Genomic DNA, 19994 nt, shown 5'->3' with positions numbered 1-19994 from the left:
AAGAATATTTCAACGTTGGATTTGTGAGAGAATTTGTATAACGCGACATTTGTCACAGTTGCCTTTAATGAATCGTTAAGAATGTATTGTAGAATGTCATGCGGCGCTATCTCAATCGTCACCGCGTCGTTTGGAATAAAACGCACAGCTTCTGAAAATACTACCGGGGCTAACAGATTATTTGTATAATATTTTGCTAGATACGAGGTATTTGAAGATGTGCTGAACCATTCATAAGATTTATTCAACATGTTCAACCACTTTGAGCTCGGAGAGATTTTCTGTGGCAATATCTGATTCAAGTATTCCAAAAGTTTAACTCTCGCAGGCTCGACGTACCGACTATGAAAAGGTACAAGAAATATCTTTTACAGGAATATTGTCATTCTAAACAGAAATAAATTTTTTTTAAATAAATTTATTTAATCGAACGTAATTAAAAGCATAGATATATTATTTGTACTTTTTAAATGTTTCCAAACCTGTAGCTTAGCGAGGAATGCTCTCATAGAGCTTGTTGGTCCACTCACAATATAATTATGCGAACTATTGCAACAAGCTATATCGATATCCGATGGACACATATTTTTCATAGTTTTAAAATCTAAATTAATTTCAGCCATCAAGCCATCTATTATTTTTGACTTAACAAATGTTAAACCTACATAATAAGCCATCATGATAGTTTCTTCGGCCGTCAAACATCCATCGGCATATCCACAAACCAATTCACCAATAGAATGACCCATTATAATATCAGGAGTGATACCAATACTTATTAAGAGATCAACTATTCCGATCTGTAATATACATATTTTTTTATAAATTTCAACATTAACATTTTCTATTTTTCTTTTAAATAAAATAATATTTTAAAATATTACTACAAATTTAACTTTCTGCATACAATTATGTAATATATGAAAGACTTTTCAATTTCATTTTATGTACAAAAATTTTGAGTTTTTATGAAATATTAATTTTTGTAAATATACGGCGCTTCATTAGATAATACAAAATAATTCCACGATATATATAGACAACATATTTTTGTTCATACCTGTAATCCAATAAGGCCTACAAATAAGTTGATTACGTTATCGAGAATATATTTGTCTTTATTTATTAAAATATCTGTGACAAATACATCATAAGGTTTCAAAACAGTATCGCATTTTTGGATTGCTTTAGCAAATACTGGAAATTCCATTAAAGCTCGACCTATATATATATGTATCAATATTTATGTATCAATATTTAAAAAATACATATATGTATCAATATTTAAAAACATATAATTATATTACATACATTGTCGATAATTATTTTAAATAATATGTAATATTTTTACATAATTATTCTAAACATACATAAATGAGTTCTCTAGAAATCGCTTATCTTTGTTTTGCATATGCTTTCTATAGTATCATTATATTTTAGTTTAGTATTATATAGTTTGTATCAAAGGATAGACTTTTTACATCTAAATGTAACTTAAACAATTATTTAATAAAAATTTACTAACTGGAAATATTATAATTGCTTATAATTTTATTGTTTATAAGAATATATATGTATAATTTAAAAATCGTTAAACGTTAATTGACAAATAAACATCTTAATAATTATTATTACATTGTAATATATAATGATTTACTTGCCTATATTAAAACACTGAGATCCAATTCCAGAAAATATGAAGCAAATTGATCTTTTCGTATATAAGTTGCATCTCCTTTTAATTATTGCATTATCAGTTGTTTTGGACCCAGCAATTATGTATCCTCTGTAGGGATGATCTTTTATATTTCCGCTATGAATACGATGTAAGAGAGATATATATTCTACATCTATTGACTGACTCTGTATCTATAAAGATATATTAGTTATATCTTTAATATAATTGTGAAAGTATAATTATCTTATAACAGTTTAATGGATTATTCTTCTTTAAATTAATTATAATTAGAAATTTAGTTAAGTAAATGTTTTTATATATTTGATTTTGAAAAATCTGATTGCCTTTAAAATATTCTATAATTTATTTCGTTGCCATGTTGGATATTATTTAGTCACTTTCAAATTCAAATAGATATATTAACAGATGCGTTTCTAGAATAATCGATTTTAATATGTTAGACCTATATGTTAGATCTATTCATATAATTTTTTACTCTTCTTTCATTTTCATTGACTAAAATCAATTTGAATTTATCTCTATAACTTTTATATTTAGATGTCAATCTTAAAATTATTATTTTAATACGATTAATATACTTTAAACAAATATAATTTACTTATCATAACAATGATTTTTTTTAATTTTTTATATAAAGAAACTTTTAAATCATTTTTACCTTTTATTTCGTATTAATATATTTTTTATCCTTTTCGTTAAATTATTTAATAGTAGTATATACTTACGTCATCTAATATGGTTTTAACTGCATCTTTGGTACGTCTAGATATAACTACAAGCTTAGGTAAATTATTATTTGTTTCACTGACTTTAATTTTCGGATTTGATTTCAATAATATATGGGAATTAGCACCACCAAATCCGAAAGAATTAATACCGACGTAGCCACCCTTTCATTCTGTCGGTTCAGTAACTATTTTTACTCTTCCTTCAATGATAGCAGTCATATCCTTTCGTGGACGTTTAAAATGTATAGTAGGAGGAATTATACCAGTTTCCATCGCTATTAAAACCTTTACAAAGGAAATATATTTATTATAATGCACATAGCTAATAATATTTTAGTTTTATAATTCTAATAAATAATAATTCTAATAAATAATCAAAAATGACAGATAAATAAGAAAAATATAAAAATTTACTTACAGGGTGTCCATCAATTTCCGGACCTTGACGAAATAAGGAAGTAGATTGGCTCAAATTAAGAACGAATGACCTCTATTGTTTTGTGATTGTTGCAATAATTAACGAAAAATTAAATAAAGAAGATCGGCCAATCTGCGTGGGAGGAGCGATGAGTGTGTAAGCGTGTGGCGAAGGCTCCTTCCCTCCCCAATCCTCGCTTCGTCGCGCGCCACAATTATGTTACAGTCAGACCATCTTCGCTGTCGTGTGCTTCTAGCCACGCGTATTGGCCCATCTTCTTTATTTAATTTTTCGTTAATTATTGCGACAATCACAAAACAATAGAGGTCTTTGCTTCTTAATTTGAGCCAATCTACCTCCTCACTTTGTTAAGGTCAAAAATTCTCTGCCACCCTGTATATATACAGTGACCGGCAAAAATAAAAAGCCACCTTAACTATAAAACTGATTTGATGCTAAAAGGTAAAAAAAATTTATTATAAAGTTTTTTATAACTAAAACTGAAAATTTATTAAGTAATTTAATGTTTTTAATTAAAAAGAAATCATTTTTTATTTAATACTGTATTTATTTCTATATAATCATTTATTTAAGAGTGACAAAATAAAAAAGCCAGTTAAGGTAACATAGTATTACGATTTAAAAAAACAACAATATTATTTTAATTAATAATTAATATGATTTCCTTTAACCTCAATTACTTTTTGCAGTCTTTTTGGTATACTTTCAATTAAATTTTTTAAATGTTGTGGATCCAAATTCTCCCAGGCTAGTTGTAATGCTTCAAAATAAGAATTCTTGTTAGTTACTCCGCTTTTATTAATCCTATTATCCAAAATTGCCCACAGATTTTCGATAGGGTTCAAATCTGGAGATTGCGGAGGCCATTCAAGTTGTTTAATTCGGCAGGAACGAAAAAAAGCTTGACTTTTCTTTGCTGTGTGTTTCGGGTCATTATCTTGTTGGAAAATAAAATTATCTTCTAGTCCGAGTTTCAACAAACACTCCTCCAAATTTTCATTTATTATATCAATGTAGACATCTGCTGTCATAATTCCGTTAATTTTGACAAGATTTCCCACTCCTGCCCATGAGAAACATCCCCAGACTAAAATATTTCCTCCGCCATACTTTACAGTTTTCTGAATGACGATCTTGAAGCTCTTCGCCGTGTTTTCTCCAGACTCTAATCCGCTTCTTTTGTCCAAATAACTCGAATTTGCTTTCATCTGTCCATAAAATATTTTTCCAGAAGTCCAATGACATATTTGCATACTTCCGAGCAAATTGCAAACGTTTTTTCTTATTGGTGACGCTAAAGAAAGGTCGTTTACGTGCAAACCGGCTGTGTAAATTTGCTTCATTGAGTCTTCGACGTACAGTGCGGTCAGAAACAGTAAGATAAATGTTTTCCTGAATTTCTCTAACAGTAATCTTTGGATTTTTCTTAACTTCACGGATTATTTTCATATCCTCCCGCTTGGATGTTGCTCGTTTTCGACCTCTTCCGATTCTATCTGCCACCGATCCAGTTGATTGAAATTTTCTTCTGATCTGTTCTACTGCTCCTCTACTTACTTCATAATTTTTGGCTATATTCCGTTGGGAAAGACCTTTTTGAATATCTCGCACAATTAAGTTTCGAACTTGTGTGGAAATTGATCTTCCTCCCATTTTTGACCGCGAATTTTTTGTAATAATCGAGATAAGCCAATGTTGCAAAAATGATTAACAACAACGAGAAGTGAGCGCAATAACACGAACATGTTGACATGACAACCAAACAAAATATTGTATATATTAAATCGAACAAATCTGAATGGCTTTTTTATTTTGTCAATATAATAAACAGCAATATTTAAGAAATATAAATAAAACTGAAAAGTAAAAAATAATTTATGTAATTGTAACATAAAATTTTAAAATAAATAATAAATACTTCTTCTTTCATCAATGAAAATCTCATCGTTTTAATATTTTTACTCTTTCATTAAGCAAAACAGTATAACTAGGAAAGTGGCTTTTTATTTTTGCCGGTCACTGTATATATATATATATATATATATATATATATATATATATATATATAGGGTATTAGATTTTATATATATATATATATATATATATATATAAAGTCTAATATACAGGGTGTCCCATTTTAATCGATGACCCCGAATAACTTTTTTAATTTTGATTGTAGGAAAAAATGTTTCAGACAAAAGTTGTATGGCTTGAAGGGGGACATAAGATGGTATCATTGGTTTTATCTTGAAAAGTTGTTTGAAGGTCACATAAAGGCTTCGATTTTTTTAATGGAACCCCCTATTTTTTATTACTTATTCTTGTAGCTTATCTCGAGAGCTTTTCAAAACACTATAATAAAATATTTCTTCATTGAGTACTTTTCGAGTTATGAGGCTTGAAATTATTTCTTAATTTTACATAAACCATAAAATATCTAGTAAAATATTCATTTTTTGATTATCCTACTTTGATACTTTTATGTACAAAATAATGAGAGGAATCAATTGCTGTAAAGGAAACACATAATTATTTCGAAGAAAAAATATGTAATTTGCAATTAACAATTCTATATTTTTTCTTAAAAGCAACTGTGTTTTTCCTTTACACCAATTGATTCCTCTCATTATTTTGTACATAAAAGTATTAAAGTAGGATAAACGTAAAATAAATATTTTACTAGATATTTTACGGTTTATGTAACATTAAGGTATTATTTCAAGCCTCATAACTCGCAAAGTACTTAATAAAAACTAACTTAATTATAGTGTTTTGGAAAGCTCTTGAGATGAACTAAAAAAATATACAAAAGCATACAGGATGTCCCATTTAAAAAGTTGGATGTGACCTTCACGTGACTCTTCAATGTCAAACTAAAGACACCATTTTATGTCTCCCTTCAAGCCATATAACTTTTGTCTGAAACATTTTTTCCTACAATCAAAATTAAAAAAGTTATTCGGGGTCATCGATTAAAATGGGACACCCTGTATATATATATATATATATATATATATATATATATAATCTAATATATATATATATATATTAGATTACATAGATGTATTAACTCTATTCTGTAAACCTTTGTGGTAAACCTTACCTTTGCAATTTGACAATGACCGCTAGCGGCTTCAGAATGTCCAGCATTCGATTTTACTGAACCTACTAATAGAGGAAGATCTCTTTTGATGCATAAAGCTTCGTCGATTGCTTGAAGCTCCACGGGATCCGGCTATAGTGCCAGTTGCATGAGCTTCTAAATAAGATAATTCAAGGGGTGAAACGTTACATTCTTTGTAAAATTCTTCCAATAATAATTTTTGTTTATCTAATGATGGAAAAGTAATTCCTTCTTCTTTAAAACCATCGCAGTTGGTTTTACCATAAACAAAAGTCGCATAAATTCTTTTTGCATCCTTTGCTTTTTGCAAGTACACTACTGTGGCCCCATCGCTACGCATGTAACCGGTACCTTCTTCATCGTAAGGTTTACAGTAGCCATCGCCGGATAAAACTCCTAAAATAATATTAATAATTTATTTCGATTGAATATGAAAAATGTAATTTACTTTTTTATTCTCGGTGTCTTAATTAATTTATCAGATACTTAAAAACTTTGATAAATATATTAAATAAGCGAATCAGTTATATTGGTATATTTTGAAAAGAGAATCTATTAGATCAAATATATTGTATTAATTAATGCATCAATAAATAACTTAAACCATTTAACAATCTGAAATACAACATCTTTGATCATAGTAATATTGTTTTTGATATACCCAGAAGATGAAACTGTTGAGTTATAAGAGGATGAATGCACAAATTGACACTAGCGACAATAGCTGCGTCGCAAAATCCAGATCGAATCAAATTGTAAGCTTTTACCATAGCTAAATGGCTCGAACTACATGCAGTATCGATATTACACGATGGTCCAGTAACGTTGAGCCAGTAAGAAATTCTATTTGACAACATACTTTTACTGCAACCAAGTATGGGTAATCCAGCAATCTAATTACGATACAGTTTTTAAATTAATATATTTTTAATATATGTAATTAATATATATTAAAATATATATAATTAATATATATTAAAATATTTTTTGTTACAATATCCTTATATATACATATTAATACGTTCATATAGTTTTAAGAGTGTTTTTTCTTATCGATTTTGAATAGTTAAATTATTCACATACATGAGTCTGGAATAATAAAATTATTGACATACATGAGTCTTTTCGTATATTACAGCGAGAAATGTATCGGAAACTGACATTGCTGTGATAACTCCCATCCTTGTTCCCTGCAGTTCTGCAGGATCGACACCTGCGTCAATAATTGCTGCAAAGGTGTTTTCAAGCACTATTCTAGTTCCAGGATCAAGCGTATGAGCTTCTTTGATCGACATATTAAAAAATTTCGCATCAAATTTTTCTATATTGTTGATTTTTCCTATTCGAGGAGGCATTTCATAGGAAACTGTCAAAATTTAAAACCATTTATATGAAAATAACATATATTTAAATCATAAATAAGAACAGCATTCTTAAAGATGGGCAAGATATTTTTAAAGATAAACGACATTTTTTGATTATTTTTTCATTTTAACATCAAACGCAAGAAACTTTCGAACATGTTATAATAAAATTGATTTATATAGGTATAAATTGCATATAGAATATTAATTATCAATTTTAATGTTATATTTATAAACCGCTAGATTTTGTAAATTCGTGAGTATCATTAGTACATGTTTTACGAGATATAAATATTATCTTTTTAAATATAAAGAATAATGATATTTTTACCCAGGAAAAAAGTTTATACATATAATTATATATAAAATTTTATATAAAATATACCTACATACATATATATGTTTGCTTACTCTTGTACTTTGCTGCGTATATACAGAAAAAAAAATAAAAAAGAATAATTGGTGAATAATTAAAAGAATAATTTTTTCATTCTTTCTTTTAGAAAAAATGAGATTTGAAGAAATAAAAAGGTCCCATGTGTAGTCAACTTTTTCTTTTTATATAATTATATATATAGATCTGTTAGTTTCTTATATATTTATTTTAATCTTCTAAGTATATATATATATATATATATATATATATATATATATATATATAAAAGCGTACAATCCTAAGAATAGGCAGCGAAAAATATAAAAAAGGATATAATGAATAAAAGATAAGAACTACTTTTAATGCCACATGCTGGCTTATTATCATTGGTCCAATCAGAGATTTCGCTGTCTAGTGAGATTAAATAATAAATGTTTAGCCAATAGAAGACTCGAGTCTGTCGCTATACACAACAAAATCATTTATCCTCAATACTTTTCCACAATTTTATTTATTTTTTATGTAAAAATTTTAATTATTTTCTAAATTATTCTTTATTTTTGTATATAGAAATAGAGATATATAAGAAACATAAATCGATATATATATTCTATATATACTTTAACTTATTTTATTTATTTATTTAATTTATTATATATTATTGTGTAGACTTTTTCCCAAGATAGAGAAAAGAAATTTGAGAAAAAATATTACAGTTGGTCCAGCGTTGATGATCCTCCGAGCCAAGATCCATTTTATTGAAAAGATTGTCCCGAAATTCTTTCATATTATCAGAATTAGGAAATCGTCCAGCGATACCAGAGATAACTATTTCTTCTCCCGCATCAACGCTGACATATGGATTGAACCGTTTATTATTATTATTCATTTTCTACAAATTCTAATAAATCTGAAAAAAGATATTAGAATTTTATTTCAGAATTATATATGTATAATTAGAAAGACGGAGAATGAAATTTATAGTTGTCATAGAAATAATCTTTGAAATAATTTACTCAAAAATTGATAAAGAATATATACAGAAAAGAGCAAGAGAAAAATTTGTACTCACATTCAAAAATTTTTTTATGAAAGCAGCGCTCAGCGATTTTAATAAAAAGACAACTTTATAAAACTGACTATCACAATGACTGATATCATAGAACGAAATGTGTTTTACTATTAAATCAGACACTAATGTATAACTTGTGTGATAACAATTCAATATATAAGCTTCATAATGATAATCATATAACCGGAAAATGTGTGCATTGTATAATCTGTATAATTTTACAATTAAAATGAAATTTATACATGCATAATGTCGCAAAGTCCAACGGAAACGCAAAGTAAAAATACGCGATTTAAAATACGCTATTGTTTTAAACGCAGTTTAAAAAACATACTAGTGCGATTATTGCGATGTATTAATTTGAGATTTTTAGAAAATATATTCAAATGCCAGATGAATTTGTTGTTCAAATTCATTTTGTAAAATGTAAAGTTTCAAAAAATATGTAAATTTATCTACAAATAATAATAGAATTTTAAAAGTGAAACACCCTTTGAAAATTCACGGCAGTCAGAATTAAATTTTTACATTAAATATTGAATTATTAATTAAATAATATTTTTGATAAAAATTTTATTGCATATTTAGTTTCTAATAGCCATACAGCTTTAAGAGGATATTTTTTAAATTTTATTTTTTTATTATTTTTAAGAAAAAGATTTAAAATATTAAATTTACTCATTCTTTTATTATTTTTGAATAAAATCTTATATAAAATCTTAAAAGCATTTAAAAAGATAAATAGATGTATTTATATACATACAGGTCTGATAATAATCATATTTACCTTTCGTGTGCAGAGTGGATCAAATCAAATAAAGAAGTTCTTTACCGTTTCGTATGATTTTTAAAATAGTTAATGAGAAATTAATTTAAAAAAACCACGCGAGAATCGATGTACGACGAACAGAGATATTCCAAGAAATGTTTGCTAAACGCAAAATTGCTTAGAAAAATTGCTAAACGCAATACATAATTAAATTTTTATTATTAATTGAATATTGTTTGATTATTAATTCCAGTGTTTAATCGTACGGAAATTATATTTGTTCTGTTCAAAATTACTCTACCTGCAGATGAGACGTGATTAGGTTATTACCAGACACATATATACATTATACGTATTGATACGTATTGATCTTAACAGTATTTGTCCTTTCATTTTTCAACGTAGAATTATGCAATATAAATTATACATTTCAAATTTAAATCAATATATTATACATAAATTCAAAGTTCATCGGAACATTATCGGAGAATTGTGAATATTTAATTAGCTCAAAATAAATACCACAGTACAATTGTAATATTATTTTATATTTTTATTACATTGTAATATTATTTTATACTTATTACATTCTAAGTGTGTTCTTATTTGGATTGATGAAAGGCGCACTTTTTGTTCACACTGACGTGAAAAATGAACAATATAAAATATTAAAAAGAAAATAGCAAAAGAACCAACGCGCGGTAGTTGGAGCGCAAAGAACAATACTTCTTTCTTTTTTCAATATTAGTTTATTAAAAAACTCATATTACAACAATCCAAAACGTTCGTTGTTTTGTTGTTGTAATAAGTTTTTTAATAAACTAATATTGAAAAGAAAAGAAGTGTTGTTGCTTCTCTACGCTGTAACTATCGCACGTTGGTTCTTATACCATTTTCTTTTTAATTTTTTAAATAAGGAAATTTTCTGCTGTTTTATGCGATTTTTATACAAAAATAATTAATGAGAAATTAATTAACAAAAATCCACACGAGAATAGATACGTGACGAGAAGAGATAATCCAAAAAATGTTACACATTTCCTAAACGCAATATGTCAATGTCCAGCTAATATACTCTTTGAGGTCTGTTTTCTTGCATTATATATTTTATGAGATCTGTTTCTTTTCACTGGATTGTATCTACAGCGCATGGCCTTTTGGGGATCAGAGTGGCCCAATCATCTTTTTTGGACGGTCTAAGTGGCCCCGTCATGCGATCGAATAGAAAAAGCAGTCACGTGTTAGCCAAGTTTTTGAATAAAGCTAATTATTGAAGTGCGACTCAATTCACTGTTTTTACTTACATTTTCCTTAGAAGAAAACGCAAGAATAAGTGATCCAAAACGTAAAACTTTTGCCACTTGGGTAAATCTTTTCCACGTGTATAAACTACAATTCTTTCGGGGCACGTCGAACGAAGATTTAACAATCATAAAAATGGTCCTTCGAGTCGGATAATTTAGAAATTCTTTACATCGCATGAAACATTATCGAAGATTACACGAAGACATTGTTTAACATTTGAGGCCCTTTATGTTTTTTCCTTGTACGAAGTTCAATGTGTGAGTGAAAGACACGGATCATCTATTTACGACACAAGAAACGACGGAACAGTAATACAATGATACTAAGACGATTTAAGCGTAATCATAGATAAATAATCTAAAAATACCTATTGCGTAAGTTATATAAATCTGTAATAATACTCGTTAAATATTTCTTGCCTTATTCATTTGTTAATCATAATGAATAACGAAATTCGAATGCTAGTACAAAAACGTGCTACAATAAAATCACAGCTTACTCGTTTTAGAGGGTATTTAGAAAAATGTAGTGAGCGTCCAGACGACAATTAATCAAGTGTCTTGAAAAAATTAGGTCTACGTGGGATAGTTTCGACCAAGAGTACAATCCAACCTTGAGTTATTGAATGTGAACATGGTGACGAGCATGGAGTGAAATCAAATGACGATAACGAAAGAGCGTAATTCAAGGAGGCTTTCTTTGAATTAAACGCCCGCGCCCAACGTCTGTTGGCATTTCTTAGGATCCCCGCTACTAATGGTAACATGTAATCTTGAGACTGTTCAAAACCAGCCTGTCGTACGAAGCGTAAAAACGAATATAAAGCTTCCTACAATTAATTTACTACTTTCGACGGAAAAGAGACGTGATGACGTAAATCTTACACCTGTGCAGAAATTGCAATATTTGAAATCGTCAGACGAAGCTGCACAGGTGATTCAAGCATTGGAAACGACATCGCAAAATTATGAAGTAGCTTGGGCTTTATTAGTAGTGCGTTACGACAATAGGCGAATAATAATTCAAAGTCACGTTCGCGCACTTTTTGATCTGTCGATAATCTCTAAAAAATCACCGTTACAGTTACGATCTCCCGTTGATATTTTTTGTCGCTGGAAACAAATCTAATATCACGTTAAAACACAGGAGAGCATTACATGCGCTTGGTCAACCGACGGACCACTGACAATGAGATGCCTTATTGCTGCATTTAACGTCTAAACTAGATCAATTTACTCATAAAGAATGATAACGCTCCCTTGATGGTACGGATATTCCATCCATTGATGAATTTTGGAAGTTTCTAAAAAATCGCTGTCACGTATTAGAGAATGTAATTCGAGATGATTCGAATCAATCAAATCAATTTAAAAATCAATCCAAGATAAATAACTCACGATCTAATACGAATAAAAATAAACAGCAAACTTTTGTGAGCATTCATGCTAAACTCGAATGCGCTGTTTGCAAACAGAATCATAATATATTTCATTGCGAAAGTTTTCTCAAACTTCTCAAACTTGATCGAGATGCCAAATTTACATGGTGAGGTCCCTGGACCCCTACTACAATTGTTTAAGAGCCAATCATCTAATAAGTGATTGCAGATCAAGCACATGTAAAAAATAGCGTAAACATCATACTTTATTGCATTTTGAAAATGAATTGGCAAGTCAACAAGCAAGTAATTCCAGTGTCGTGAATCTTAATCCAATCGCGAGTCTTCAAGCTATTGTTACGTCTGAAGTTCTTTTATCCACAGTAGTAATATTTGTTTTAAATAATCGTGACAAACCCACAGAGTTATTAGAATGGATATCAGTCTAATTTTATTACTGAACGATCGTGTAATCTTTTAAATCTCAAAAAGAAAAAAGTCAACGTTCTCTAGTTTCGGGTTTCAATCAAAATATAACGTATGTTAAATATTTTGCAACGACTATCAAATAAAAAAAGGTCCCTTGCAGCCGATTTACCTTTTTTGGTAATTCCTAGAATCACAGAGACGCTTCCATCACAAGTAATTAATTGTCAAGATTTAAACATTCGACGGAACATCACCTTGGCAGATCCTGAGTTTGGCAGTCCTCCGAAATTGATCTCATTGGAGCTCAACTCTTTTATTGCTACCCTCTCAGAAAGGATTTCTGATAACAAGACGAAAAATATTTTTGACATATTTAATCCGGTCACAATCTTATGTAGCATAAAAATGGAAGAATTTTAAAACTAAAATAATAATTTTTATTCTTCTCTCTCGAATTAAATAAGATTGTCTTTATAATCTTTTATAATCTGGAAACAAGAATAATATAAAGAAATCTAAGCTATATATTCTTGCACTTAGAATAATTTGATATTAGCGTCAGTAGTTGCGCGAAACCGATATGCATCTGTCGTCTTTTGTAGATAGTATTAGGATCATTTCATTCTAGATTTAAGAATTTTCTATTTAAGATTAAAATATTCTTTTTTTAATAAAAAATATGATTGTCGCTATGTCAATCCTATTTTATGATAGATTTGCTTTTTGTTGTACTACCGGGCGTTGGTTGTTATTTTTAAGGGTGTTCTATTATTTGGATGCACTTTTTGTTCAAACTAGTATGAAAAATTAATATATTATATAAAATATAAATTTATATCTTACACATATTTTATATATAAACTAGAATATTACAAAACGCACGCAGAGATATATTTATATATCATATATAAGTATTAAATTTAAGCAATAAAGCTGCAGTTTGCGCATAATGATATTTTAAATGTGTTCTAGAATAAAATAGAGTAAACAATTTTAATATGAAAATACAGAGGTTATAATATAGATACATTGAATTTTATTTGATCGTTTTTTATGTACGTGTGTATTACTTATATCATACATTACGGTAAATAATTAATATTAATAAATTATAAATAATATTGAAAATATTTGCATATATATACATAGAAAAGAAACATTAAATATATCCTAATAAAATCATGTAAAGATAGGGATCCAGAAAAGATAGGAATGTATATGGAAGCAAGTCGGACGTGTCTATACGCCCAATTGATCAACGAGCGACAGAATCCATCCATGGCAACGACATCGACGCATATCCTGTGAAGAGAGCATAAAGTTTCGTGCTTGAAGCTCCACGAGATCCCCGCCTAGTGTGCCAGTTGCATGAGCTTCTAGGTAAGATAGCTCAAGAGGCGAAACGTTACATTCTTTGTAAAATTCTTCCAATAATATTTTTTGTTTATCTAATGATGGAAAAATAATTCCTTCTTTAACACCATCGCGGTTTTACCATAAACAAAAGTTGCATAGATTCTTCTTGCATCTTCTGCTTTTTACAGATACACTACTGCAGCCGCATCATTACGCATGTAATAGGCATCTTCTTCATCGTAAGGTTTACAGTAGCCATCGCCGGATAAATTTCCTAAAATAATATCAATAATTTATTTTGATTGAATATAAAAAATGTAATTTAATTTTTTATTCTCGGTTTCTTAATTAATATATCAAATATTTGAAAACTTTGATAAATGTAAAATAAGTAAATAAGTTATAGTTTGGCGAAAATTTTGAGAAATGTGTAAAATAATTAAAATATTTGAAAACTTTGATAAGTAAATTAAGTAGGCGAATCAGTTATATTAATATATTCTGAAAAGAGAAACTATTAGATCAAATATTATATTAATTAATGTAGCGATAAATAAGTTATATCATTTAATAATCTCGAATACAACATCTTTGAACATAATATTGTTTTTCTCATACCCAAATGATAAAACTGATAAGTCAGAAAAGGATAAATGCACAAATTGATTCTAGCGACAATAGCCGCGTCGTAAATTCCAGATCAAATCAAATTGTAAGCTTCCACCATAGCGAAATGAGTCAAGCTACATGCAGTATCGATGTTATACGATGATCCAATAACATTGAGCCAGCTAGAATTTCTATTTGCCAACATATTTTTACTGTAACCAAGTATAGGTAATCCAGCAATTACGATAGTTTTTATATTAAAAATATTTTTTTTACAATATCCTTGTATGTATTAATACGTTCATACAGTTTTAAAAGTGCATATTTTTCTTATCGATTTTGAATTTAGTTAAATTATTGACATAGATGAGTCTAGTATAGTAAAATTATTAACAAACATGAGTTTTTTAAAATGTTATGTCGAGAAATGTATCACAAGTTGATATTGCTATGACAACTCCCGTCCTTGTTCCCTGCAATTCTACAAGAATAATACCTGTGTCAATAATTGCTGCATAGGTATTTTCGAACAATGTTCTATCTCCAGGATGAAGCGTATGAGCTTCTACGACCGATACATTAAAAAATTCTGCATCAAATTTTTCTATATTGTTGATTTTTCCAAGAGGCATTTTATATTGTAGATATCTGTCAAAATTTAAAACGAATTATATGAAAATAACATATATTTAAAACATAAATAAGAACTGCATTTTGTCAAAGATAGGCAAGATAATTTTAAGAATAGATGACTTTTCGATTATTTTTTATTATAACATCAAATGCAAGAAATTTGCGAACATGTTATAATAAAAATGATTTATGTAAGTAAATTGCACATAGAATATTAATTATCAATTTTAATGTTTATATTTATAAGTAAACCGCATATAGATATTGTAAATTCCTGAGTATGATTAATATATGTTTTACGAGATATAAGTATTATCTTTTTAAATATAAAGAATAATAATATTCTTACCCAGGAAAAAAGTTTACACATACATATAATTATATAAAATGATATATAAAATATATTTATATATATCGTGACGTTGCCGTCCCGACGCGCGTCCATCCACCCGAAAATCTTAGCGAACCGAGTAGCCGCGCCGGATAAAAATTGCGAGACCCGCATCGAGATCTCCGGAGAGATGAGCGATAATTGTTATTTCGCGTCCTTAATTATTATTTTTTTTATATCATTTTGTGATTGGGCAATCCGTCGGAGCATATCGAAAAAAGGACGAAGAGGAATCTTTCGCCAAATAAATCGGCGTCTCAAACCTAGCAGTAATTGCCAACGCTGCGATAATGCCCAACGGAAATTTTTTGGATCTTTTAAGAGAGTCCTGCAGAACTAAGAAATATTTTAAGGATATCCTTTTGGATTTATCTATCCATTTTAAGGATATTCTTATCTAAACAGCACAAGACACCACAAGACGTTTTCAGGATCATAATCCAAACAGCATAGGATGTTTTTTGGATCTCTTAAGGTAGTCCTACGTGGATATAAGATATATTTTAAAGATATCTTTTTGTGTTTTCCTCATTACATCCCAAATTAGTTCAGAAAATATATAATTGATAGTCAAGGGATTAATTTAATACACTGAAAAATTGTATTCCTGAAATGTATACTTTATAAGTTCTCTTAATAAATATGTTTAATGAATAAGAATATATTCTTAATAAATGAGAATATATTCTTAATTTGCGATTTCTGCGTCGCAACTCGATTGTGTGATGTGTATGATGTGTTTTTTTACACCAATTGATTTCTTTCATTATTTTGTACATAAAAGTATTAAGGCAAGATAATAGAAAAATGAATATTTTACTATATATATTACGGTTTATGTACAATTAGGAAATGATTTCAAGCCCTATAACTCGAAAAGTACTCAATGAAAAAATATTTTATTATAGTGTTTTGGAAAGCTCTCGAGATAAGCTACAAGGATATGTAATGAAAAATGGGAAATTCCATTTAAGAAATTAAAGGTGATCTTTACGTAACCATGACAACGCTATTCAAGGTCATACTAATATTATTATGTAATGCGTTACTCGAAACCCTACAACTTTTGTCGGAAACATTTTTGTCTGCCGTTCTCGGTTTCTAAGATATTCGGCTGGCACGAGTGGTCTGATACACTCTGTGTAAAATTTTTAGTTCTATCAAATTTTTATTTCTATCAAATGAAACTTTTATTGTACGTCCCCCAAATAATTTCATCATTTTATCAATAAAAAATACATATATATATATATATATATATATATATATATATATGATAAAAGTACATATATGTATATATATATATATATATATATATATATATATATAAATGATTAGTAGTATTATTAGAGTAGAGATTAGAAGAGGTTATCAAAGGAAATATTCAAAATGCGAAAAAATAGGAATTTAATGTAAATCGACATTTAAATTACAAAATAAATCATGATTTAAAATTCGCTAGAAAATGCGACGAATAAATAAATCGATAATAATCGGAACATTCAGATTGCCTTATACGCATGATCATTATAACATGATAATCGGAATTATAAAAACACACGCGAGAAATAATTATTAACACAGAAATGATGACACGTGAAGATATTTTGACAAACATTTTGTGATCCGTATTATTTATGAACATAAGTTTTATTTAAATTAAAGTAGTAAAGAGATACATGTCGAAAAAAAACTTATCGTGTTCCATTTTAAATCGAAAAATAACTTAAATTCAAAAAATATCTCTTTCACAAAAAATAAATTTGTGCACCACCAATTTTATTGACAAATATCTAACTTCACTACATTTACAGCTAGAGCTATCTAATTATGAGGGGCGGGAACTTGATAGTTATACTCCTAATGTATATACAATTTTTATTTCTATCAAATGCAACTTTTATTGTATGGCCACCAAATAATTTCATCATTTTATCAATGAAAAATACATATACATATATATATAAATGATTAGTAGTATTATTAGAGTAGAGATTAGAAGAGGTTATCAAAGGAAATATTCAAAATGCGAAAAAATAGGAATTTAATGTAAATCGACATTTAAATTACAAAATAAATCATGATTTAAAATTCGCTAGAAAATGCGACGAATAAATAAATCGATAATAATCGGAACATTCAGATTGCCTTATACGCATGATCATTATAACATGATAATCGGAGTTATAAAAACACACGCGAGAAATAATTATTAACACAGAAATGATGACACGTGAAGATATTTTGACAAACATTTTGTCAAAATCCGTATTGTTTATGAACATCCGTATTGTTTATGAACATAAGTTTTATTTAAATTAAAGTAGTAAAGAGATACATGTCGAAAAAATAACTAATCACGTTCCATTTTAAATGGATTAAAAAATAATGTCTTTCACAAAGAATGAATTTCTGCGCATTCAATTTTATTGACAAATGCCTAACTTCACATTTGCAGCTGGAATCATCTAATTATGAGGAGCGGGAACTTATTAGTTATACTCTTAAAATATATAAAATTTTTAGAAAATTCTTACATCTATCAAATAAAACTTGTATTGGACGAGCACCAAATAATTTCATCATTCTATCAATGAAAAATACCGGTATATATTATAAACGATAATAGAAATGCGAAAGAGTTGACGAGATTTAATATCATTATATCAACCGTTTGTTTTGATCGAGGGCACCTTGTCTCGTCTTGAGACAGGTGTAGCCCGCTACTATAATTGACCGAACCGCAAACTGACATTCGCATTTCGCCTTTAGTTAAGTAACGAACATTTATTTTGCGCGATAACTCGTGACTGAGATCGATCTAACATTTCGCTGACTACAATATATATAATATATGTTTGTATGTGTGTGTGCGTACAAAATTAACACAAATATATAAAAAGGGGCTCGTAGCTGACGATTGTAGTAGATGATGACTAGAAAATTTTGTCGAGAGAAACATTTTTCGTTTTTATTTCGAAACGCCATTTCGATAAGATTCTTGATATCCATCTGTTTTACATCGCGTGAGACGAGCAATTATAAATATGTATCGTATTGTCTTCGATGATGCTGAATTACAGAAAATATGGTATAAATATCACTCTGAGCGTGATGTACAAACATGTTTAATATTTTAAGAAGTAACAATAAAGATTGATATACGACTTTATCGTGTAAAAGAATCAGTAAGTATACGGTTTGATTCGCAGCACGTTGCTAAGCAGCAATTATCATTGCTTTAATTGTCATGTCCACGGGTATAAAATTGGAAGTAAAAAAAAGGGGGGGGGGGTGAGAGGGGATCTCTCTCTCTCTCTCTCTCTCTCTCTCTCTCTCTCTCTCTCTCTCTCTCTCTCTCTCTCTCTCTCTCTCTCTCTCTCTCTCTCTCTCTCTCTCTCTCTCTCTCTCTCTCTCTCTCTCTCTCTCTCTCTCTCTCTCTCTCTCTCTCTCTCTCTCTCTCTCGTATAAAAAGGTTTGCGGATGATACATTAATATATGTAGCTGGTGAAAGTAGTGAGCAGTTAGAATAAAAAATGAATATGGCAATTAGTAGAAAATAGATAAATATAAATAAGTTGAAAATAAATGCAGGGAAAACGAAATATATGACAGTTAGTAGTGTAAGAAAGGAACTGAAAGGAAATATTGTATTGATATGCTTGGGTAAAACTGAGATAGAGCGAGTAGAGATATTGAAATACCTAGGAATTATTATTGATGATAAACTTTGATTTAAGGGGTTATACTTAGCCAGAAATTTCAAAAAATCGATTTTTGGATTTTTACATTTTCTTTATGTACAACATTCAAAGAATATTCCTTGAAAATTTTAAGTTAATCCGATTAAAATTGACGGAGTTATAGGCGTTTAAAGTACGTACCATTCGACCGTTAGGAACGGATATAGATCGGCAGTTGTACGCGGGTAAAAAAGCTCTCCTTTTTAACGGTCAGATATATTATATTCCAGGTGAATATATGTATTTGTGTTAATAAATACTTGTATTAGTGAAAGATCCTGTACATTTATATTGGAAAATACAGAGTTTTCGGATCCAAGGTGAACGAAATTCAGAACCGGTTCAATATAAGTGTTGACGCCGAGCTGTATAGTAAAACGTTTGCTTCAAAAACAATCTTTCGATTTCGAAGTCACTATGAATCGAGATTCTAAAGGAAAGAAGGTTCCAGAAAATTACGACAGACAGAAAATGTTCGAAAATCAAGAGCAAAAAAAAAGAAAACAATTTTTTAATCCAAAAAATGTTGAGAGTGACGAAAAAAATGTTAGTGCATCTGCGAAAAAAATAAAGATGCAA

The 19994-nt window shown here is 28.8% G+C and overlaps 3 protein-coding genes across 3 annotated transcripts; all 3 read right to left on the bottom strand.

The window, feature by feature from the left end:
• Positions 1-5: 5 nt before the first annotated feature.
• Positions 6-1210, bottom strand: LOC112638309 (fatty acid synthase-like). Its single transcript, XM_025409810.1, has 3 exons — positions 1061-1210; positions 666-800; positions 6-160 (listed from the first exon to the last, which is right to left on the bottom strand). Exons 1-3 carry the CDS (start codon positions 1208-1210, stop codon positions 119-121), a joined length of 327 nt encoding a protein of 108 aa, XP_025265595.1. The 3' UTR covers positions 6-118.
• A 1382-nt stretch (positions 1211-2592) lies between these two features.
• Positions 2593-4519, bottom strand: LOC112638308. The gene is made up of 3 exons (XM_025409809.1): positions 4226-4519; positions 3547-4074; positions 2593-2712 (listed from the first exon to the last, which is right to left on the bottom strand). Exons 1-3 carry the CDS (start codon positions 4517-4519, stop codon positions 2593-2595), a joined length of 942 nt encoding a protein of 313 aa, XP_025265594.1.
• On the bottom strand, positions 2650-6763 carry LOC105253670 (fatty acid synthase). The gene is made up of 3 exons (XM_025409806.1): positions 6652-6763; positions 5970-6386; positions 2650-2712 (listed from the first exon to the last, which is right to left on the bottom strand). The coding sequence occupies exons 1-2, from the start codon at positions 6758-6760 to the stop codon at positions 6001-6003; spliced, it is 495 nt and encodes a 164-aa protein (XP_025265591.1). The 5' UTR covers positions 6761-6763; the 3' UTR covers positions 2650-2712; positions 5970-6000.
• Between the last annotated feature and the right edge of the window lie 13231 nt (positions 6764-19994).

This window comes from Camponotus floridanus, unplaced genomic scaffold (assembly GCF_003227725.1).
Source record: "Camponotus floridanus strain SB8 unplaced genomic scaffold, Cflo_v7.5 scaffold284, whole genome shotgun sequence".
Classification (NCBI taxonomy): domain Eukaryota; kingdom Metazoa; phylum Arthropoda; class Insecta; order Hymenoptera; family Formicidae; genus Camponotus; species Camponotus floridanus.
This window is presented reverse-complemented; position numbering and strand designations above follow the sequence as displayed.

Bases quoted from the DNA above. Each gene is read 5' to 3' on its own strand.
- LOC112638309 (XM_025409810.1), bottom strand. From the start codon at position 1,210: ATGGAATTTCCAGTATTTGCTAAAGCAATCCAAAAATGCGATACTGTT. The intron at 801-1,060 runs GTATGAACAAAA...TGTATATTACAG, and splicing joins TAGGCCTTATTGGATTACAG to ATCGGAATAGTTGATCTCTT. The intron at 161-665 runs GTAGGTTTAACA...TAGCCCCGGTAG, and splicing joins CTATCATGATGGCTTATTAT to TATTTTCAGAAGCTGTGCGT.
- LOC105253670 (XM_025409806.1), bottom strand. From the start codon at position 6,760: ATGGTAAAAGCTTACAATTTGATTCGATCTGGATTTTGCGACGCAGCT. The intron at 6,387-6,651 runs GTATATCAAAAA...ATATTATTTTAG, and splicing joins TCAACAGTTTCATCTTCTGG to GAGTTTTATCCGGCGATGGC.
- LOC112638308 (XM_025409809.1), bottom strand. From the start codon at position 4,519: ATGGGAGGAAGATCAATTTCCACACAAGTTCGAAACTTAATTGTGCGA. The intron at 4,075-4,225 runs GTACGTCGAAGA...TTTTATGGACAG, and splicing joins TTACTGTTTCTGACCGCACT to ATGAAAGCAAATTCGAGTTA. The intron at 2,713-3,546 runs GTAATTGAGGTT...TCCTTTGTAAAG, and splicing joins TACCAAAAAGACTGCAAAAA to GTTTTAATAGCGATGGAAAC.